At 44.0% G+C, this 24,058-nt stretch overlaps 1 protein-coding gene across 1 annotated transcript in view; it reads left to right on the top strand.

Moving 5' to 3' along the window:
* LOC106605058 (ER membrane protein complex subunit 2) overlaps window positions 1-20,456 on the top strand; it is a 60,937-nt gene extending 40,481 nt beyond the window's left edge. Inside the window, exons 8-11 of the mRNA XM_014200315.2 lie at window positions 2,545-2,626; window positions 2,886-2,996; window positions 5,964-6,068; window positions 19,867-20,456. Of these exons, the coding sequence (XP_014055790.1) occupies window positions 2,545-2,626; window positions 2,886-2,996; window positions 5,964-6,068; window positions 19,867-19,947 (379 nt within the window). The 3' untranslated portion in view covers window positions 19,948-20,456. The remainder of the gene's footprint in view (window positions 1-2,544; window positions 2,627-2,885; window positions 2,997-5,963; window positions 6,069-19,866) is intronic.
* Window positions 20,457-24,058: the final 3,602 nt, after the last annotated feature.

The raw sequence follows: 24,058 nt of genomic DNA, 5'->3' as shown, positions 1-24,058 counted from the left end.
CCCTGTCTATGTTTGTCACATGGAGAGGGTAATAGGATTTTGACCCTAAGCCCCCCGCTCATACATATGGGGGTAAGACAACCCCCCTACTGATATCTCTGTTGCCAGGGGTAATTGTCAGCCTCCCAAGACAAGAGCATTGCAAGAAATGTTTTTGTTTTGTTTGTTTCACTTTTTATCCCTCCTTAGTTGTCTTGGGGACTTAGGAGTCAGGGAAGCAGCCATCTTTCACGGAGGTGTGTTTGTGTGTGTAAGCGCTCTGGTGTGTGTGTGTGTGTGAGCAGCACACCGGCTCTGCGGTCACCCTGGCAGGAGGGCAGTGTCTGCAGGAATGTTTAGCGCAGTGAGAGGGCTGCTTATTGGATATTTCATGTTTTTGTCTTGAGGGGCTTTATTGCTGTAGTAGAGGGAGGAAATCCAGGGGTGAGCGGATTATCTCCCAGCTTAGCCGAACTTTTGTAATATCACCCCATTCACTTCCCGAGCCCCTTATCTACAGGCGTGTCCATTTCTTTTCTCTCTTTTCTTTATTTTGGGTTGCAAACTCCCTTTTTTCCCCTCACCCTCTTCCGGAAAGCATGGCATTATCGCCTCTCTTTTCCACACACAGAGAGAGAGAGGGAGGGAGAGTGGCTGCGGAGAGATTCCCAGGAGAAGTTGATAGCACTTTCTTTCCAGAGCCAGAAAAACCAGAGGCTGATGGAGAAGAGGGGAAGAGAAATAAACGCCTCTGCCCTCACTGTGTAGCGCCCCGCCAGCTAAAAATATACAAATCACTCATGGTTTCTCACCTGACATTGTTACATGGCTCGACAGGCATCAGTGTTCAAACATTGACAGTAATTAATAGCCTTTTTTTTTTTTAACTAATCCTCATACCGCTGAGTGATATTCAAACGTTGAGATTGCGCCTTTCTGTTATTGTTGCGTTGAACCGCTTAGACGCTTCGACTCATTGGGAATCATCTGAGCTTGTAGTGCTGTTGAATTAGTCTTTATTTAACTACTGTCTATCGGTTCAGATTTGCCTGGTCATCCGATGGCGCATGATGACTTTCTAATGGAGGAATCTTGATCCGTTTGGGCTGGAATTCAGTCCAACTGTGGTATTACAGTTGGTAGCACCAAAAACCAACCATTGTCTGGTTTGGTGTTCAAAGAAAACAAAGCAAATGTGTGAGTCAAACTAACAGTGCCACCACCACGAGCTAGCAGCGTGGTCTCTGAGCCCAGGCTTAGGGAGTTGGAGCTGAGTGGTGGTGATGATGGTCGGAGGGTGGAGATTGGACGGTGCGGCACTGCAGTCAGCCAGGGCTCTGCCTGGTGATGGAGGCTGCCTCTCCTCTCTCCGCTGCAGGCCGGGGCCACTTCAGGAGCACATCTGAAAGTCTTTATGGGGAGGAAGTGGTAATTGTAAACAGCCCCCCCAACCTTCCAAATACCCCGATCTCGCTTGCCCCCCCCTTCTCTCCCTCTCATTCGAACTTGCCCCTCACTCTCCCCTACCACTCTAATGCTGCTGCTCTCTGTCTTTTGAAGTCCTTTAAACAGATTCTAAATGGGCCGATAGTCTCTTCATGTCGTGCGAGGCAGCATTTGGGTGTGTCTGTTCCCGCCAATACACCCAGGTTGCGTCAGAGTGTCCCACCCCCCCTTCTCCCTCCATGTCAGTGAAATGGCTACAAATTTGCATCCTTATCTTGCGTCATTTATGATCCCACCACCACAAGCACAATTTTTGGTTTATCTGCACATTTCCAAGCACTGATACAGCGTATGCTGGATCACGTACAGTCTCTCCCTACACTAGAATTGAGTGCTGGGTTTTGTGTTTTGTTCGATTTGGTTTAATAGCCCTGTTTTAGTGTTCTGGGTTCATCTAGTCTGTCAAGGCGTGGGAAATTGTGTGTGTGTGTGGACTGTGTAATTCTGACTGTGTGCGTCTGAGTGTGTGCTGGAGAGATAAACTTGCATTCCCTTGGACGGGTCCCCTGAAGGAGAAACTGTGTATTAGATGTGTAATGGTTGTAGATTAGCGTGAGGTCAACAGCTCAGCAGTCTGCTGAGAAGTGATCTCATCTGAGTAGGGCACAGTGTGCCAGTTTCTACTGTAGCGCTGACCACAGGAAGGTATTTAACTAGACATTACCAGAGTGAAAAACACATCGCCAGACAGACAGACAGATTGATCCTGTGTGTCTGGAGACCCCCGCTCCTCTCCTTTTCAATGTTCCACTTTCCAAAACTGAAGAGTTTCGCCAATATAGACATAATCACATAGGCCACCAGATCCCCTTAGTCTGCAAATAAACTTAGTTTGTTGGATGCATCTTCCTCGACTCAAACTTGCCAAAATGTACAGTAAACCAAGACAGCAGTAGAACTTCTCTGCCGGACAAATTTACACTCGGATTGGAATGGGTAGACTACGTCACAGATGAAATAGAGCACATTTCCCCCCTTACTATTTTAAAGCTGAAAGATTTAAATGTCCATCGCTAGTGGTCATCAATCCATCTATTCATTGTTCCCTCGTTTCCACAGCTATGGAAAAGCAGCTTTCTGTCTGGAGGAACTGATGATGACCAACCCTCACAATCACTTGTACTGTGAGCAGTACGCTGAGGTAGGTATGACTCTCTGCATGTCCATCATCAAGCGGCCTAACTATGGAATAATGTTTTCTCCCAGCCCTCTACGTGAATGCTCTCTCTCACATGGAGGAGCTGGCCGCTGCTCTTAACGTCAGTGGGAATACACGCTCATGAATGTCAAAAATGTTTACACGGCTTGTCATGTCGTGCTTATTCAGATGCCATGTAGACATTGCGTAAGCCCCCCGGTCGGCACGCCTCATACCCATATTTTAATGCCTTGTCTCACAGGTGAAGTACACCCAAGGTGGGCTGGAAAACCTGGAGCTGTCCAGAAAGTATTTTGCCCAGGCTCTGAAGCTGAACAACAGAAACATGAGGGCCTTGTTCGGTCTGTATATGGTGAGTTCGAACATCTAACCGTCGCATGATAGAGGAGCGAGGGAGGGGGTGAAAGAGCAACAACTCATCCTTTTTCTCCTGTGGTTTGTCAAAATGTGCAGGCCTGCTACTGCCTTTGTGTAGCGACCACAGAGCCCAGCTTTCAGATTGAGTAAGCATTGACCTGACCTGTGGGTAAACCCCCTCGGCTTGGAAAAGTCTGCCCCTTCAAGCTCTCTATTTTGGTAATATTACCCCTCTAAGCTTTGGTACGGGACTTTTTTCATGTTTATGACCAAAATGACTAAAATAAATAAATAGAGCAGTGGTAGTACGAAAAAAGGAAAGAGAGGGCGACTGCCTCCCTCCCGCGCTCTGTCAGTCCCGGCAGCTCCCAGCCCAGGTTAACGTTTTAATTTAATCTGCGCCAAATGCCCCCCTTTCATCTCCATATTTATTTAAACAGGAAGTTGTCCGTTAGCACCAATGCATCATATGTAAGTGAGTCCTGACATAAGAACACAAACGGAGAGTGCAGGAATAAGGGCGGGTGGATGGCCAGAGCAGAGAGGAGCAGCGACACAGGCCTTCCAGTGTTTTCTCTCTATTGCAACAGGGGTTCAAGCAGGTAAAACATCTCATACCCAGAAAGGGGCACAACCACTGGATCTGTTCATGGTCTTTGAAGGGATAGCTTCACTTTTATAGACTACCCTTTCATTTTTCTTAAAGTAGTCAATGGGGTTAAAATTAGCTAATGTTATTTAAACAAATTCAAACTGTAAATGACTGCCGCTCCACTACTTTCAGGGTAAATGGAGAAAGAGGTAAGTCTAAAAAGGTCTTCAAGGTGCTAGCTAGCCGCAGAACATGCTTAAAAAGCAGCATCAATTCAAGACCTTCAGATCCCTTAATAACGTCCAATGTTATTCCTGTTCACCTATGGGGTAATTCCGACCCGAGTTAAGCGCACGTAAATGGAACGTAATTATCTTTGTATGCACTTTTCTCTCGACACATTGGTAAGCGCTAGGTAGATGAGTAAGCCATTCGGATAAGGGGATTGGAAATATAAATGACAATTGTTTTAGATCTATTTCACCATGCCACTGTCAGTTATACCCACATTTAGAACTGTCACTAGTGTTCCTTTCCTTAGATTTTGCATTATTCCATTACGGAGTTAGTTTAGCTTTCTTTCCTCTGTCACATTTGTGTGGTTGTTCCTGAGGATCGCTAGAAATAGTGGATCATACTGGGCTAACTAACGTATTACAAGTTGCGCAATCATTTGGGACATGTAGCCTATTTGAATCATTATGGAATCATACGTAGCAGTTTAAACCTGGGGCCTGGCGCACGGTTTGCAACGACTGGACTGTTCTCATTACAGTTCCATGATTAGTGTGGATTATTAGGGTGGACTTAATGACTACTGTTCAACCCCTACTGTACACTTTTCTCACCTTCCGATATTCTATGGATTGAACAATTTGAATATGTCCGCTTTCAGGATGAATCGAACCACTGTATTTTTGATTCACCAATATAGTTTGTGTGTGGTGTTCTTTAAAATTATTCATAAATACTTTCCTAACCATAAATAATATACAAGATCAGAATATTTTTTTAATCTAGCAATTGGTGTTGGAAATGAGACAAATATGCATGCATTTAGGCCTACAAGGCTTACTTTAATTGATCCCTAATATCCTGAACCGTTCTCTCCATCTATTTTAGTGAGCCTGTCGAGACAATTCAGATTAAAGGTACACAAAATTAAAAGGGATGGCTTTAGATAAATGTACTGAAAACTCCACGAGAAAATCAGTTGGCCAGCAAGTGGGAGGGTTTTCAGTGGTTTGAATTGAATTTATTCAGCGCGCGCAAGGGAACCACGCCTGCAAAGCCCATTACGCACCTGCATAAGGTAAGTCTGAATACCACAACTACTGAAGTGCGAAGGAAAGGCATACACAGTTACGTAGAGGACTTTATGTTCCCCTGTCAAATCATCCACTGCCACTTGTATTTTGGCCTAACGCTGGTTTCAGGTTTAAATTTGATCATAAAAAAGTTAGTGTCCACAAGGTCCAGAGTTGAAATCCTTGACAAGTGCGAGTTAGTTCCTGACATGGGATTGTGCCAAGGCAATGACTTTCTGACCATTTCATCTGATTCTGGGCGACAGTGAAGCTTCGTGAACACCACCAAAGGGCAGCTCCTCACCGAAGAGCTATTTGATTGGTTCAGCTTAGTCGTTCAGAGCACCTGGTACAGCTGAGTTGTTGGTAGCCGTGACCACTGTGAGGTTAGTGTTAGCCAGTGCTGTGTCACAGCACTAGCGGCATCTTCTCACAGAGGACGACATCATTCTGGGGTAGTCTGTCAGAGCTGACATCATAAGCCGGAGGTTATGAAGAAGAAATCCAGAAGCAAAAGCGTGTAAAAAAAAAAAAAATGGGGGGGGTGGTAAGGTTGATTGGGGTGTAGTTAAAGTTTCAGCATGTCCATGGGGACGCCTTTGGAGTGCTGCCCGTTCAAGCCTAGTGGGGTTTGCACTTCGGAGACGATGGCAGTAGCATGGGAAAGACATGGGTTTTGTGGTTCTGAGGGGAGCTGGGGGCGGGCAGAGAGCATGATTCACATCGCGCTTCGCTCGCCACAGCACCGCGGGTTCTGAAGACATACTGAAGACATGCCGGGCCCTGTCATCACCGGCTATCTATGGTGTTGTAGAAATTAGGGCCCATTAGGTGACATTGCCCTTGGGGGCTGGGGAATTAAATAAAGCACTCACTTTTTCCTCTCCTGTTAACGGTTTTTTTTTCGTGTTGTCGGGCCAATTTTTTTCTCGTCCTGCCCACGGTGGAATTGGTTGCACATTCATCTCAATTATGCTTTTATTGCGATTTTTGATATGACTTTCTTTCCTCTCCTCTTTCCTCTCTCCCTTGCTTTCCACTCCCTTCTTCTTCCCCTGTGTAGTCGGCAAGCCACATTGCTGCCAGCCCCAAAGTGAACGCCACGGTGAAAAAGGCCAATGTGAAGTATGCTACTTGGGCCACCAATCAAATCAACCGAGCCTATCAGGTGAGTTACGCCAGGTGTCTATTTTAATAATGAAAGCTACACTATTTACATTTTAGTCATTTAGCTCTTATTCAGAGCGATTTACAGTAAAGTGCATACATGTTCCTACTTTTTTTCCGTACTGGTCCCCCGTGGTAATAGAACCCACAACCCTGGTGTTGCAAGCGCCATGCTATACCGACTGAGCCACATGGGACCTTTCCCACTTGCCTTTTCAACTTAACTGTCCCTATACAACAAGGGTAGTCAGCCTTGGTTCTGTACTGCCACTGCTTTAGACCAGGTGTCATTAATCTAGCCAATCACTGTTGGTGAGGTTATTGGCAGAATTGGGTGTGGTGCCTAGGGCTGTTGCGGAGACCATATTCATCAAAACAATCATGCTTTTAAAACTCACTGTTAGGAAAAAAAAAAAAGTCACCTCTCTGTGATGATCAGTTTGAAGAAAGAAGTTTAACAACAGGTTGAAACTGAGTGAAAAACATGGTCGTTGTGGATGTTGTTTCAAAGCCAAACAAAACTAAATGGACAGCGCTTTCTAAGGTGATGATTAATTCAAAGCGTTAAAGAGGTCGCATGTAGGACACCCATACATATATTACAGCTTATGCATAAACATTTGCCTATGTATCAGCCCATGCCCGAAAAAGAAACATGAATTAAAATAATGATTGTGCCATCGTGAATTTGATTTGGAATAGCCTAGTAATAGGGAATTGTTTTCTATTTTCATAATCAATTGGCTGGTACATTACCTTTTTAGCTACAGAATATCTCACCACTGCATTTCCATGTCCTCCTCTCTCCTTCATTCCTTTCTCCGGCGAGCAGAGATGGGGAGCTGTCAACAGTTTAATTAAATATGTTTTGTTGTGAAAACATGTTACTATTGATGTTCCCGAACAGATTTCACTTGGTTTCCCAAATGAACACTTGAGTAACCGCAGGAACACAAGTTGGAGAGCCCATGGCATACAGGGTTTGGGCGGAGTATTACCTGTCACGCAGCGAGAGGCTGTATGTTCCTCAAACAATGGTTGATGCGTGTTCTTATAAGTCCAGACATTTCTATATGCAATCCCGTGTGAAAGCAGAGTTTTGATGGGTTGCCACTAAAAAGAGGAGGATCCCAGCTGCTACTATATTTAGGCGCATTGCTCAGCTGCTCCACTATTAAACTGGAGTAGCCTTCCCGGCATGATTTAACTGCAGGAACGCGGCCTCCATTCGCTATCCAAGTGCATACGGATGACTTGTCTTTTTTTCCCCTTCCACTACCCATTTGATAATGGGCCATTCTAAGTCAAAACCAATTTGACATATTAGTGAAGATTTAATTGAGAATAGTCTGATGGGTGATATATGATCACTTGATGAGAGAACAGGGTGTGCAGCCTGAGGCAAGGAATGGCAAAGTTTTTTAGCAATTAAAAAAAAATTGTCCATAGCCTGTCGTTTCATCATGCAGCCCATATATGTTTTGATTTCTAAGACATTCTAAGGTTTGAATCATTCACAACGAACTCTAAATATAGAGTATAGGACCTGTTTCAATGATCACTTTTACGCCCAACATAGCCACTTCATATGCGCACTGTCCTTTCTATTTTAGTTCAATTATATTATACTTACAATAAAATCATAACATCATACAGCCAGATAACATACAGTAGGCCGACTCATATTCGGTTGTTCAGAAATACATTTTCTTCATATCATAATGTTTCTTTAGACCTGCCAAAAATAAATAATGGATTTATTGTGTTGGGGTATATAAAATGGATTGATTTGACTTTTTGTAGAATGTAGATGTTCCAAAGGCCCGCATCAGCGGCTTGTATGCGTGGAGGCCTGGAGATGCCTAACATGTTTATGTTAATTAACAGTAATTTACCTTGAGACCGGCAGTCTTGACAATAACCAGCTGCCAAAATGATATGACCACCACAGCCCTAGTGGTGCATGACTGTTTGGGACGAAATCCTGCAGTGGCACTTCAGGACCAGGTTTACCTACCCATGCTATGCAGTAACTTAATCCCTTGCATACTCTTGAGTTCTTACTGTATCCTCCCCCTGGTCTATGCGAACCACCTTACTTACCCTCTGAGGCCACGGCTGTACTGGGAATGGTTTTGACCAGCGGGGGGGGTCCAGACGGTCCACCTCAATTCAGTGTCTTACTGTTTGGGTAGATTTCAGCTGTGTTGACTTAAGACCACAAGGCCCGCTCTGATTTTTTTTTTGTGCATTTTTTTTTTTTACTCTGCCTTTACGTGTGCTGCTGGGCTATCAATTTCCCCCCACACACAGTTGAATCATGTAAGATTTGAGTGGAACAAAGATGTCTAGTGGTGGGACGGGGAGGTATGATGGGTCTACCTTTCTGAGAAAAGGGTCGGGAAAGAGCGAGGGGGATACGTGGGGAAAGAGCGGAAAAAGTGAAACACAGCTCAGATGGCATGACTAAACCGGTTTACGCTGTTGCCATGGCACCTTTGGCATAAATGTGTATTTAATATAACCCTTTGCTGCCATAAGGGGTGATATAAATTTGCTTATTTAGGCATTTACAGTTAAACATGCAATAAGCAGTTCCTTGCTCTGCATGTGCGGACTCTGTCGGGAGAGTGGAACCACGCTGAGCCACTAAAGCCCAAGTCTTTACACACTCAGCGCCGTCTTTCCCTCCTGGAGTGCTGGGAGGGATTCCACCACAAAGGCACGGAATGGCTCTGTTAGTTGTAGTAGGGGTGTTGGGTATCTAATAGGGATGCACGATATATCTGTGAACATATCGGATGTCTAGTTTAACGCCCGATGTGCAAAACCGATGTCAAAGCTACATGACGTAATGATGCCATATTGTGGGTGATGTTGGCTTTCGCCGACTGGTCGAGCACCGGTACACACTATCAAGTAGGCGCTATTTTTCCGATGTTGCCCTACCGGAGTTAGACAGTAATAGCGTCACTGCTATTAGCTTCACAACATACATACTATGGAACGCCATTTGGGTCTTTGCGTGTCAAAAAAAATAGAGTAGGACTGTCAAAGCTGTACAAAAAAAGTCAGCAAACAAGAAAACACCGGCCACGAACGATGTGTTTACAATACCGTGTTGGTAATAAATCATAATTTGTACGACCGCAACTTCTGGGGTAGCTAGCTTTAGCTTGGTACCAATACAACCAGCCTGAAAACAATGACCAGTAAAAACTGCAGTCATTTTCATTATTCTTAGCAATGATTTATGAATCCTTGTGAGTAAGTATTAGCTAGGTTGCCACTTGTTGATCGGCTATTGAAATTGAACTTCAGTTCATGAAAATAAATAGCTAGCCAGCTACTTAACTCTGTTGTCCAAAGCTAACGTTATAAGCAGCCAGCTAGCTTAATCTGGCTAGTGAGGCTCAACCAGACCGGGTTATGTGTTGTGAAGCTAGCAACAGGATTAGGCACAATAGTGGGATGTGCGGTTTGCCTTCAGTATAAAAGTATGTCATTGACAGTGATGCAAATGAATACAAATAGTAGAATTATGCTGTACTTTTATTTTGAAGGCTATCTGCAAAGTCCACTATTCTGGCTAGCTTCACATAGATGGGTCCGACCACCATTAATCAAATAAGAACTGTCTTATTTTTTATTTTTTTTTCACCTTTATTTAACCAGGTAGGCAAGTTGAGAACAAGTTCTCATTTACAACTGCGACCTGGCCAAGATGAAGCAAAGCAGTTCGACACATATAACAACACAGAGTTACACATGGAGTAAAACAAACATACAGTCAATAATACAGTAGAAAAATAAGTCTATATACAATGTGAGCAAATGAGGTGAGATAAGGGAGGTAAAGGCAATAAATAGGCCATGGTGGCGAAGTAAGTACAATATAGCAATTAAAACACTGGAATGGTAGATTTGACAGTAGATGAGTGTGCAAAGTAGAAATACTGGGGGTGCAAAATAAATAAATACAGTAGGGGAAGAGGGAGTTGTTTGGGCTATTTATAGATGGGCTATGTACAGGTGCAGTGATCTGTGAGCTGCTCTGACAGCTGGTGCTTAAAGCTAGTGAGGGAGATAAGTGTTTCCAGTTTTAGAGATTTTTGTAGTTCGTTCCAGTCATTGGCAGCAGAGAACTGGAAGGAGAGGCGGCCAAAGGAGGAATTGGCTTTGGGGGTGACAAGTGAGATTTACCTGCTGGAAGGCGTGCTACGGGTGGGTGTAGCTATGGTGACCAGCGAGCAGAGATAAGGCGGTACTTTACCTAGCAGGGTCTTGTAGATGACCTGGAGCCAGTGGGTTTGGCGACGAGTATGAAGCGATTGCCAGCCAACGAGAGCATACAGGTCGCATTGGTGAGTAGTATATGGGGCTTTGGTGACAAAACGGATGGCACTGTGATAGACTGCATCCAATTTGTTGAGTAGGGTGTTGGAGGCTATTTTGTAAATGACATCGCCAAAGACGAGGATCGGTAAGATGGTCAGTTTTATGAGGGTATGTTTGGCAGCATGAGTGAAGGATGCTTTGTTGTGAAATAGGAAGCCAATTCTAGATTTAACTTTGGATTGGAAATGTTTTATGTGAGTCTGGAAGGAGAGTTTACAGTCTAACCAGACACCTAGGTATTTGTAGTTGTCGACATATTCTAAGTCAGAACTGTCCAGAGTAGTGATGCTGGACGGGCGGGCAGGTGCAGGCAGCAATCGGTTGAAAAGCATGCATTTAGTTTTACTTGTATTTAAGAGCAGTTGTAGGCCACGGAAGGAGAGTTGTATGGCATCGAAGCTTGTCTGGAGGGTTGTTAACAGTGTCCAAAGATGGGCCAGAAGTATACGGAATGGTGTCGTCTGCGTAGAGGTGAATCAGAGACTCACCAGCAGCAAGAGCGACATCAATGATATATACAGAGAAGAGAGTCGGCCCAAGAATTGAACCCTGTGGCACCCCCATAGGGACTGCCAGAGGCCCGGACAACAGGCCCTCAGATTTGACACACTGGACTCTGTTGGAGAAGTAGTTGGTGAACCAGTTGAGGCAATCATTTGGGAAACCAAGGCAGTTGAGTCTGCCGATGAGGATGTGGTGATTGACAGAGTCGAAAGCCTTGGCCAGGTCAATGAATACGGCAGCACAGTACTGTTTATCGATGGCGGTTAAGATAAAGTTTAGGACCTTGAGCGTGGCTGAGGTGCACCCATGACCTGCTCTGAAACCAGATTGCATAGCGGCGAAGGTACGGTGGGATTCGAAATGGTCGGTGATCTGTTTGTTAACTTGGCTTTTGAATACCTTAGAAAGGCAGGGTAGGATAGATATAGGTCTGTAGCAGTTTGGGTCAAGAGTGTCCCCCCCTTTTGAAGAGGGGGATGACCGCAGCTGCTTTCCAATCTTTGGGAATCTCAGACGACACGAAAGAGAGGTTGAACAGGCTAGTAATAGGGGTTGCAACAATTTCGGCAGATAATTTTAGAAAGAAAGGGTCCAGATTGTCTAGCCCGGCTGATGTGTGGGGGTCCAGATTTTGCCGCTTTTTCAGAACATCAGCTGACTGGATTTGGGAGAAGGAGAAATGGGGAAGGCTTGGCGAGTTGCTGTGGGGGGTGCAGTGCTGTTGACCGGGGTAGGGGTGGAAAGTGTGGCCAGCCGTAGTAAAATGCTTATTGAAATTCTCGATTATAGTGGATTTACCAGTGGTGAGAGTTTCCTATCCTCAGTGCAGTGGGCAGCTGGGAGGAGGCGCTCTTATTCTCCATGGACTTTACAATGTCCCAGAACTTTTTTGAGTTTGTGTTGCAAGAAGCAAATTTCTGCTTGAAAAAGCTAGCCTTGGCTTTTCTAACTGCCTGTGTATATTGGTTTCTAACTTCCCTAAAAAGTTGCATTTCACGGGGGCTGTTCGATGCTAATGCAGAACGCCACAGGATGTTTTTGTGTTGGTTAAAGGCAGTCAGGTCTGGAGAGAACCAAGGGCTATATTTGTCCCTGGTTCTAAATTTCTTGAATGGGGCATGCTTATTTAAGATGGTGAGGAAGGCATTTTACAAAAATAACCAGGCATCCTCTACTGACGGGACGAGGTCGATATTCTTCCAGGATACCCGGGTTATTTTACATGACACTTAGCTATACAGTGGGGGAAAAAAATATTTGATCCCCTGCTGATTTTGTACGTTTGCACACTTACAAAGAAATGATCAATCTATAATTTTAATGGTAGGTTTATTTGAACAGTGAGAGACAGAATAACAACAAAAAATCCAGAAAAAACGTTTGTCAAAAATGTTATAAAATGATTTGCATTTTAATGAGGGAAATAAGTATTTGATCCTTCTGCAAAACATGACTTAGTACTTGGTGGCAAAACCCTTGTTGGCAATCGGAGGTCAGACGTTTCTTGTAGTTGGCCACCAGGTTTGCACACATCTCAGGAGGGATTTTGTCCCACTCCTATTTGCAGATCTTCTCCAAGTCATTAAGGTTTCGAGGCTGACATTTGGCAACTCGAACCTTCAGCTCCCTCCACAGATTTTCTATGGGATTAAGGTCTGGAGACTGGCTAGGCCACTCCAGGACCTTAATGTGCTTCTTCTTGAGCCACTCCTTTGTTGCCTTGGCCGTGTGTTTTGGGTCATTGTCATGCTGGAATACCCATCCACGACCCATTTTCAATGCCCTGGCTGAGGGAAGGAGGTTCTCACCCAAAATGTGATGGTACATGGCCCCGTCCATCGTCCCTTTGATGCAGTGAAGTTGTCCTGTCCCCTTAGCAGAAAAACACCCCCAAAGCATAATGTTTCCACCTCCATGTTTGACGGTGGAGATTGTGTTCTTGGGGTCATAGGCAGCATTCCTCCTCCTCCAAACACAGTGAGTTGAGTTGATGCCAAAGAGCTCCATTTTGGTCTCATCTGACCACAACACTTTCACCAGTTGTCCTCTGAGTCATTCAGATGTTCATTGGCAAACTTCAGACGGGCATGTAAATGTATTCTTGAGCAGGGGGACCTTGCGGGCGCTGCAGGATTTCAGTCCTTCACGGCGTAGTGTGTTACCAATTGGTTTCTTGGTGACTGTGGTCCCAACTGCCTTGAGATCATTGACAAGCTCCTTCCGTGTAGTTCTGGGCTGATTCCTCACCGTTCTCATGATCATTGCAACCCCACGAGGTGAGATCTTGCATGGAGCCCCAGGCCGAGGGAGATTGACAGTTCTTTTGTGTTTCTTCCATTTGCGAATAATCGCACCAACTGTTGTCACCTTCTCACCAAGCTGCATGGCGATGGTCTTGTTGCCCATTCCAGCCTTGTGTAGGTCTACAATCTTGTCCCTGACATCCTTGGAGAGCTCTTTGGTCTTGGCCATGGTGGAGAGTTTGGAATCTGATTGATTGATTGCTTCTGTGGACAGGTGTCTTTTTTACAGGTAACAAGCTGCGGTTAGGAGCACTCCCTTTGAGTGTGCTCCTAATCTCAGCTCGTTACCTGTATAAAATACACCTGGGAGCCAGAAATCTTTCTGATTGAGAGTTGGTCAAATACTTATTTCCCTCATTAAAATGCAAATCAATAACATTTTTGACATGCGTATTTCTGGATATTTTTGTTGTTATTCTGGATATTTCTGTTGTTATTCTGTCTCTCACTGTTCAAATAAACCTACCGTTAAAATTATAGACTGATCCTTTCTTTGTCAGTGGGCAAACGTACAAAATCAGCAGGGGATCAAATACTTTTTTTCCCCTACTGTATGATTAGCTAGCTACTGAAACAGATTGTGGTTTTGCTATGTTTTGGGGGAAGATCATTGTCTGCATCCATGATCTAGATAGCTTTTTTTTATGACCAGCATTGTAGGTGTAATCAATGTGTAATAACTATGCAAAAAATGTATGAACTCGTTAAATTATCTGACTTAGTCATATTCAGGTCCTGATTGGTCAACAAGCTTATTTGACACGCCAAATAGTGTTTGATAGTATATTCTTTGACACGCAAAGACCCAAACGACTTTCCATAGAAATCCTGGTTGAGAATGAAAGGACTGAACAAATGAACAACGAAACAGCACAGCAAGTAAGTGAAGAAATAGGTTTTGATTATGTTTTACAGGTAATGGGAACATATGTAAATGCAAACAAAATAACTTTTTGGTCAGTGTGTGTTTTAATCTTTATTTAACTTGGCAAATCAGTTAAGAACAAATTCTTAATTACAATGATTGTGCGCCGCCCTTTGGGACCCCCAATCACGGCCGGATAGTGACTGTAGTGACGCCTCTTGCACTGAGATGCAGTGCTTTAGACCGCTGCGTCCATGTTAACTATTTAACTGTACTAGAATGCTTAAAAGACCGCTATAATTTTAAATATCGGGTATCGGTATCGTTTTTCTTTTTGGCAAGGAAAAGCGTGGATATCGTCATCGGTGCATCACTAGTATCTAACACTTTGGGTGTTGATTAATCAAGAACACTTAACTGTGTTTGATTGACAACACTTAGTGTAAAAAACAATCAGTCAGGCACACTTTACAATGTTAAGCTCAACATCGTGGGTGTGGAAAATGTGTTAACATTTCAAGTATTTCTATTTGGTTTTTGAGTAAATGCACAAGGGAAAATACCATGTGTGTGTTTGGTCTCCACTCTCAGACAGAGCCAGAGCCACACCCTTATCAGCCAGGGAACAGGAAGAGGCTCCCGGTGGGCCCGGCTAGCAACCTGTTGGGCTGTGTTTGTTTTAAGTTGGCTGGTAATGGCAGGGGCAGCAGAGCAGCGGGACCCCACCCTGCGTGTGAGAGGAAAAATGACAAGGCGCAAGGTTGACTTGACTCTTAACTCCAACTCGAAGGGTTTTTTTCTCCTTTTTAAATGGGCACTGGGCTATTTGAAAGGGAGCCGCTGTGGAACATTGTGGGCTTCCGCAGGGCTGGCCTGGCTGCTTGTGCTGACTGATTGATGGGGTCTTTAAAGGGCTACTCGTGTCAACCCTCCCGCTTTTATGACCCGCTGTCCCTGGTGATTGTCATACCTCAGTGTGAGGAAAGGCGGCAGGTGAGTGGTGTTGTGGGAGCAAGCGTCACAATGGGGTCAAAGCGACTGGGGCAAGGCCGTTAAACATTTAAAACTGAAAGAAAGGGTCCGGCTTTGACATGTAAAGGACCCAGAGGAGAGAAGTCCTGATAGCGTCATATTGACTCAAAACAAATTAACATTTTTAATTACTCTGTCGTTGTTAGAATCTTAATATCACAAACAGAATTTGTGTTTTAAGAGGACATGTCATTTTTTCCCATCCTGCCTGTCATTCACCGCCAGTCATTCACTGGCAGTCAGAGTGCACAGCTAATGGCCCATCGAAACTATACTGAACAAACGCAACGTAAAATGTTGGTTTCATAAGCTGAAATAAAAGATCCCAGAAAGCTTATTTCTCTCAAATGTTGTGCACAAGTTTGTTTTACATCCCTGTTTATGAGCATTTCTCCTTTGCCAAGATAATCCATCCACCTGACAGATGTTGCATATCAAGAAGCTGATTAAACAGCACGATCATTACACAGATGTACCTTGTGCTGGGGAGACTGAAAGGCCACTCTAAAATGTGCAGGTTTGTCACACAACAATGCCACAGACGTCGGAAGTTTTGAGGGAGTGTGCAATTGTCATGCTGACTGTAGGAATGTCCACCAAAGCTGTTGCCAGAGAATTTAATGTTAATTTCTCTACCATAAGCCGCCTCCAACATCATTTAAGAGAATTAGGCAGTACGTCCAAACGGCCTTAAAAACCGCAGAACACGTGTAACCTTGCCAGCCCAGGACCTCCACATCTGGCTTGTTTACCTGCAGGATCGTCTGAGACCAGCCACCCAGACAGCTGATGAAACTGAGGAGTATTTCTGTCTGTAATAAATAGGAACTGTAACTCAGTAAAATCATTGTAATTGTTGCATGTTGCGTCTATTTTTGTTCAGTATATAGCCAAACTAATTTCACATACAATAGTTACCCTAAAGACAATATTACATTGATAATAGTCTGATGTGTGACAATAGTATCAATTGTTAATTGTATATGAAAAATCTGATGAACAGCGCAGCTTGGAATTGACACAGAGGCAGGGAAATGAAAGTGAGTGCCAAAAAATTACTTATCAAATTCTCCTACAGAGTCACTGTCAGGTAAGATGTTTGATGTCTATATAGTATCAGAAAGAGCAGATTATGCCGTTTCCAAATCACCTATCCTTGCCAAACAACAACAAATGTCCCCTTGAGTCGACGTGAACTTCGATTAAGGCAGCCCTTTGCCCATGATGGTAGTATGGCAGGCCATTTAGATGTGTGACCGTATTTTGTTTAACAACTTCTGGTCTGAAACAGGATGCTTTGTCTTACTGTAAATCCTGTCGCGTTTTCCACCGGACGGGTAAACCGAACCAAGCTGTACCGGTTGCATCTTTGCAACCTATTCTTGCTTTTGACTTTCAGCAGGGTTCTGGTGGTCTTTTGCCCCAAGCAACGAGTGGTAACCAGTTTCTCTTAACCAACAATGCAGTTAAAGAAATAGATGGTTAAGGGGTTGCAAGTAAGCATTTCACTGTTGTAGTCGGCGCATGTGACAAATCCATTTTGATTTGATCATGTGTGCTGCCACTCTTTTCCATTCCACTAAATAAAATCAAGAGAGGAAAGTTGGTATGTATATTACAGAAGTTTCCCTTTGAAACGTCCGTGGTAAGGACAACTTGGTTGCTGATTTTGTCTTTCAAGGATGGGCAGTCAATACGTTTTGTATTTAGCCCGTGTGTAGCCCTGGCTCACAATTGATTTTGACTGCACATTTTTCCGTTTTGGAGACCAGTTTTGTTTTGGTTGCGCTCGTTCGAAGGGGATGAGAGTTATAGAAGCATATGTGAGTTTTTCGAAAACTTCTGTGTGTTCGGCAACTTTAGAAAGAAAAAGGAAAAACAATTGAGGTGGCTGTTTTGTCTTGTATTTAATTGTTGACAGCCAGTAGACGCCATGTTTATATTGGAGAAGGCGACTCATTTTTAGTAGTGATGGGTTTATGTTGGTTATGTTGTGCAATGGAAGTTGTTTTCTGTTGGTGGTGAGCAACTATAGGATATATTTGTAGTCTGAAGGGGGAAGGTGTTACAGGTTTTGGTTTTTCCATTTATGTTATGAGGTTGAGCTTTAGCACGTATAGCTCGTTCGCACGCAGGGCGCATCGATTGCCGACAACTCGTTAGTCATTATGTGTTACACCTGTGCTGGTTGCCATCTCGTTAGTTGGAAGGTGTTTCACTTGTGCTGGCCCAGTGCTCCAGTTGTCTTGATAGATGCGGACGTTTAACACCTTTAGTTGGCTCTCCCTATTTTGATTTCGACGCAAACAATCCTCTCTGAATTCCCAGATTTTCGTTTTGTGCCAACTTTTTGGTTTGCTTCCTGTCTTTAGGTTTGGTGTGGGTTATTCTTTTGTTTGCCTCTTAGTGGGCAAATTTAGTGGGGAGCTCATGGTGGCTGTCTTTTAGGTCCCAGTTGTTGTTGCTATGCAAATTTCAGTGGACACCCCAATGAGTGTTTTTAGAACACCTCCTGAAACTCCACCTGTTTCGTTTTAGTTGTTGTCAGTGACTCTTTGTTAGTTCCCCCTTCTGTTTGAGTGACATTTTTTTGGGAACGTAACAAATAGTCTCAGGATATTAACCAAGATATGGTCACTATGCCAGGGTTCTCCCCAAACAAGAGGAGCACTGCGCCACCTGTTTGGGTTGGCTGCGCCATTATGTAAAGAATTCTAAGAAAATGTAACCGATATTTAGTAATGAATGATGAAGTAACTGTCTTTGATCGGCAATGAATTACATTATTGTGAATTGCGGAACAGGCCACTCGTAAATTCCGAGTAATCATTTTCCTCAGTTAATTCAGCCTGCTTCTAAAATGTGCTACCTCGACACAGAGCGCACTCTTTACGCACAGGGTGCATCTGGAGAATGTCTTTGTTGAATCATAGGTCTCGTATGGGCCGCAAGTACGAAACCGCACGCATTCTTTTATAGCCTATACTGTAGGGTTTCCTGTAGGGTTTATTACCTGCATTTAGATGTGGTATCTTGGCCATATATCACCCCCCCAGGTGCCTTATTTCTGTTTATAAACTGGTTACCAACATAATTAGAGCAGTAAAAATACATGTTTTGTCATACCCATGGTATACGGTCTGATATACCACTGCTTTCAGCCAATCAGCATTCAGGGCTCGAAGCACCCAGTTTATAGTGAGTTTTCATAATGATTTTATTGAGAAAAGGCCAAAGATGTCCTCCGATGCGTTGCTCTGACTTGTCTGTGTGCTCTCCACCCAGCAGCATATGTGGCCTTACACTCGCACACAAGACACACACACACCAACCCTGCTCTCAAGTCTTAGGAAGCTTACCTCGACGCTGCTGTCCCTGTGCCCAAGTAGCAGTTATTATAATGAGAACAGAGGCGTAGTCTACCGCACAACTCACTAATGCCAAGTGCCTGTGGGTGTTGTTGCAGGGGACACATGTCCTAGCCTAGCGTGGCTAAATTAGGTTCTGTTAGTCTCTGTAGTTTGGGGACAGGGCTGAGAGGAGAGGACCCCCTCCTGAGTTCTGATAATAGCAGGGCTGATTGTGGTTTAATTGGGAGATTGAGGGGCTGTGTGTGTGTGAGTCACAGAGGAAGTCCAGTCTGGCCCGTGTACGTACACACACACACAGAGAGGGAGAGAGGGAGGCAGAGATTAGTAGCAGTGCTTTATGAGTTTGTTTGGGGCTGTCCAGGCGAGGGGCCGTGAGACAATGAGTCATCAGGACGTCCTGGCTCTCCCTCTCTCTCACCTCTCCCCCTCCTCACACACAGACGCACAGCTTTTTTGCAACAGGCCAGGAACATCCTTGATTCCAGGTGGTGCTTCTCTTCTCTTGGCCCTGTTAGTCACTCTGGAATTGCACATGGCCAATCTGTATTCATCATGGTGCTTCATGTGTTTCTGTCAAGTTAGCATTCTAGGTTTGTCAGGCTGCTGGTGTGACATTCCAACGTTGCCCCATTATGCTGTGGAGTTATATACACTGAGTATACAAAACATTAAGAACATCTGCTCTTTCCATGACAGACTGACCAGGTGAATCCAGGTGAAGGCTATGATCCCTTATTGATGTCACCTGTTAAATCGACTTCAATCCGTGTAGATGATAGGGAGGAGACAAGTTAAAGAATGTTTTTTTAAGCCTTGAGATAATTGAGACATGGATTGTGTTATGTGTGTCATTCAGAGGATAAATGTGCAAGACAAGATTTAAGTGCCTATGAACGGGGTATGGTAGTAGGTGCCAGGCTCACCGGTCTGTGTCAAGAACTGCTACGCTGCTGGGTTTCCCGTGTGTATCAAGAAGGGTCCACTACCCAAAGGACATCCAGCCAACTTGACACAACTGTGGTAAGCATTGGAGTCAACATGGGCCAGTATCCCTGTGGAACGCTTTCAACACCTTGAGTCCATGCCTGGATGAGTTGAGGCTGTTCTGAGGGCAACTCAATATTAGGAAGGTGTTCCTAATGTTTGGTATACTCGGTTTAGTTTCGACCTTATGTGGTGTAGCGTGATATGGGGCTATGAGGTTATCGTGACACTCTGTGTGCGCTAGTCTTTTGGCTTGGCTGGCTCTCCCTCAGCCAGCCCTGTGCTTTGGTCTCTTTTAAAGATGTGATGAGCTGATGTTTTTTTCTCTTCTCTGTCATGCAGCTGGCCGGTCGCGGGACAAAGGAGAACAAATGCTCCGTGAAGGCCGTGGAGGAGATGCTGGAGTCCATCACCATGTCCTAGGCCCCACCCCCAACTCTTACACCCCCCCCCCCTTCTACATCGCTCAACAAGACAGCTCTGTTGGCTCAATGCTGTGCACCCTCCACTCCTCCCTCCAGACTTGACCACCACCTCCCCTCCCCCTGTTTTTAAATGATTTAGAGCAGGATTGTGTCTGAAATGACACCCTACGCCCTACATAGTGCCCTTTATAGTGTAGTACTTTTAACCCAAGCCCTATCTGAGCAAATATAGTGCACTATATGAGATATAGGGTGACATTTGAGATGTAGGACAGGTAGAGGATGCTCCCGCATTGAGATCAGGGACTGAGATGTGAGTAGAGAAGAGGCTATAGTAAATGCTAATGTAAAGAGAGGGCTTAGACAGGTCCGTCTGTATGCAGCTTGGCCCTCTGACATTTCCTTGTCTGTAAATGAAATAAAATCAAATGTTTTTATCATAACTATAGTTATTTTTTTCTCTGTCAGCCCATCCAGATGTCTTAATAAAGGTTTGAATTGTTTGCAGTCTGGAGCAAATTTTCTCATTTCAGTGGGTTGGGTTTTTCCTGGGTTCTATTAGGTTTTGTGTATAGGACCAATCTTATCAGTACATTGGCTCAACTGCTAATGATAACGGCAGATTCATTACTTTTATGATGATAATAATGATAAAATCCTCTCTGTAAGCTTTCTCTGAACTTATGGTGATTGAGCCCCAGCCACTCTACCCCACCAGTAGCAACAGCAGAGCAATCAGCAACACTAGAGCACTCTGCTTAAACCATTTTCCAGTGAGCGGGAGATTAAACGAGCAGCAGCGAGGTTAAAGGCCTTTGCTTCTCACACTGGATCCAGCTGTGAATCCCGCCCTTCAATTACCCAGACACCATAAGGGCTCTGTAACTGCAACGCTTGGTGGCGTGGGAGAACACCTCTGTCATTTCAGTTTAGGGAGACCCAGAGCACACGGACTGGCTGCCAGTAATTAAAAAACACAGACAAATCAAATTCATGAATCTGGGAACGTTCAGTGGTGGAAAAAGTAACCAATTTTCATACTTGAGTAAAAGTAAAGATACCTTGAAATAAAATGACTCAAGTAAAAGTCACCCAGTAAAATACTACTTGAGTAAAAGTCTAAAAGTATTTGCTTTTAAATGTACTTAAGTATCAAAAGTAAAAGTAATAATCATTTAAAATGTCTTCTATTAAGCAAACCAGACGACACAATTTTCTTGTTTTTTGTTTACGGATAGCCAGGGTCACAGTTCAACACTCAAGACATAATTTTCAAATGGAGCAATTGTGTTTAGTGAGTCTGCCAGATCTGATGCAGTAGGGATGACCAGGGATGTTCTCTTGATAAGTGTGTGAATTAGACAATTGTCCTGTCCTGCTAAGCATGAAAAATGTCACGAGTACTTTTGGGTGTGAGGGGAAATGTAAGGAGTAAAAAGTACATTATTTTCTTTAGGAATGTAGTGGAGTAAAAGTTGTCAAAAATATAAATAGTGTAGTACAGCTACCCCCCAAAAACTACTTAAGTAGTACTTAAAAGTATTTTTACTTAAGTACTTTATACCACTGTGAACATTTATAACTGAGGGGGGAAAAATAGATATTAATGCTGTGAAAAGGAGGTCTGGTTTCCTATACCACACTCATTTGTGATTGTCGGACCCGGGCTGGTCCAAATGAATGTCTTGTTTCTCGCTCACCCGTGCAGGGTCAGCTGGTACTTCCATCGCTTTTTGTTTATTAAGTTGCAGCAATTGTCTCATAATTTCACTCGCAGACTGATGGAAAAGTTGAGCGTTGAGTTTATGGCCTTTTTTGGACAGCTTTGGGATTTAAAGAGGTCGTGGAGCTCTAAGCCGACGTGGAGAAAGCGATTTTCCCCCCAGTTTTTAATACCCTGGTCAGTGTATGATGTGTCTGCCTTTGATTTTGAACACCAATCTGGCAGAACCAATGAAAGCCAAGGGACTTTTTCTGAGCATAAACTGATAGTGGTCACTTTTACAGGATTCGCTGAAGGTAAATGACACCTTTGAAGAGCTAAAGGGATGTTTCATTTGAGAGAGGATGTAATTTACTTGCTGACCCAGGCAACTAGGTCTGTTCTTGTGGTGAGGGTAATTAAATGCCTGTAAACGCTGCCTGTAAATGGTCCATAAAGGCTCATTGTCAATCCTAGTGATGTGTGAATGATCAGTTCAATGCATTGACATGGAGACACTGTCCAATAGTGACTGATGCAATAGTGCCATCTGTAGTCTGGAGGTAGAACTTTGAGAACTTCTGGGAGTTCAAGGAAGAAGTTCAGAGAATTTGGAGTTATGACTATGAGTGTCGGAATGCAAGGTTACGCTCTCATCAGAAGTTCTTTCCTACACGTTATAATACATTTGAAGTGATAGCCTATCTTGATAAACATCTTATATGTAAGGATCATGATCAATTACAGACCCATGGATATGAAAAGGGTCTAATTAATAATAAGTCTGTCAAAAGGTAGAAATTATATGACGCGTAAAGGAAATACCTAATCCTGTATAAATGCACTCCCACCAAGTCAGTTGCCGCGTTCACATGTTAGTCGGAACTAGGAAACTGAAATTTCCGACTTGCTAACTGGTTGAACGTGTATAACTACAACCAGATAACAAGTCAGAAATGTACGAGTTTCCTAGTTCCTACTAGCACGTGAACGTTTTATATTCAAGTGTTTCCACTGGCAGCCCAATTCTGATCTTTTGCCAAATTATGTGCAAAAGAGCTGTTCTGATTGGTCAAAAGACCAATTAGTGGAAAAAGATCAGATTTGGTCTGCCTGTGTAAACGCAGCCTTATAGTCCTTTTCTGTTTTTTTGTACTCTACATGTACTGTAGAGTCAGCTTCAGTCCACTGCTATGCACCACACACAGCAGTGTGAAGATTCCCAGACAGACCAGCAGCATGAAGGGAAACCCAGTCTGCCCTAAACTGTTGGCTTTCTCAGCGGGTTACAAAGTGCAGTGGATTAGCCATTAGTGTTGCCTGTAATCCCTTATTCCCAAAGAGATTAGCTTGAAGAGGGCTTGCTAGTGTCTAGAGGCTCTATTGGATCCAGGCTCCATGGTGGTCAGGTCAGCTGAAGTGGATAATGCTCTGTGATGAGCTTACACTGTGACTTAGCCGTCCTCGGCCAGAACATCAGTCAAGATCGGGATGATATCTGAACTCCGCTAGCCACGGATTGGACGTCTTGATCGGGAGCTAGGGACACGATTAGAAGACCTCCAGAAAAAAAAAATCCTGAACCATGCAATGCATATCTATTTTTTTTTTACCAAAGAAATCCATATAGTAAATTATGTTTCTGCCAGGCTTGAAGAGAAGGAAAAAAATAATATGTCATCATTAATGTGAACTATGAGTGGATGTTCTTGAGTAGCTTTGTGTGAACCATCTGTCATGCGTCGCAGTGAAACATGTTGACTCTGGGACCGGGGCGAGGGTGTGGAGGATGAACAGGCCCCGCCCCATCCATGGTGCGGACTGGAGAGAAGTTTCTCAAGGTGAAGGAGTGGAGTGGGTGGACGGGGGAACGGGGAGCCCATCCGTCTCTTTCTGTTTTGGGAGGGGGGGGGGGGGGACGACAGGCTGGGACTGCTAAAGATGGATGAGACATGCGGTGCTAAATCCTGCCTTGTCCAGTCACAGAGTGAGAGCGAGGTGATGAAAGTGTTTGGATAGGAACGGAGACCCCCGGGACCAACGATTACGGATTGCTCAAATAACACCAGACCCAAAGTGGAGAGATGTCAGGGGCTCGTCTGTCCGAAACATACATGCCCACAGATGCAGATGGTGTCTAAATAAGAAGTGTCATCGGTGTTACTCAATTTAAATGTGAGCAAAATGATTAATCATATCACTTTAGTAAATCATTTTTAAAGGGTTAATGATCTCAGATTTGACCATCTGTGGCCTATGAAAATCCTCAATTACCTAACATTTGTCATTGATGTTATCATCTTTAGTGTTACTACTCCTATTGGTGGCACAGTGTTATCATAATGGTACATTTTATGTAAAGTCATTAAGGTATTAGTTTAGAACAAGACGGAAGATGTACCCAAAT

Source organism: Salmo salar, chromosome ssa05 (assembly GCF_905237065.1).
Source record: "Salmo salar chromosome ssa05, Ssal_v3.1, whole genome shotgun sequence".
Taxonomy (NCBI): Eukaryota; Metazoa; Chordata; class Actinopteri; order Salmoniformes; family Salmonidae; genus Salmo; species Salmo salar.
The sequence above is the reverse complement of the archived record's forward strand: the minus strand, read 5'-3'. Positions and strand labels throughout refer to the sequence as shown.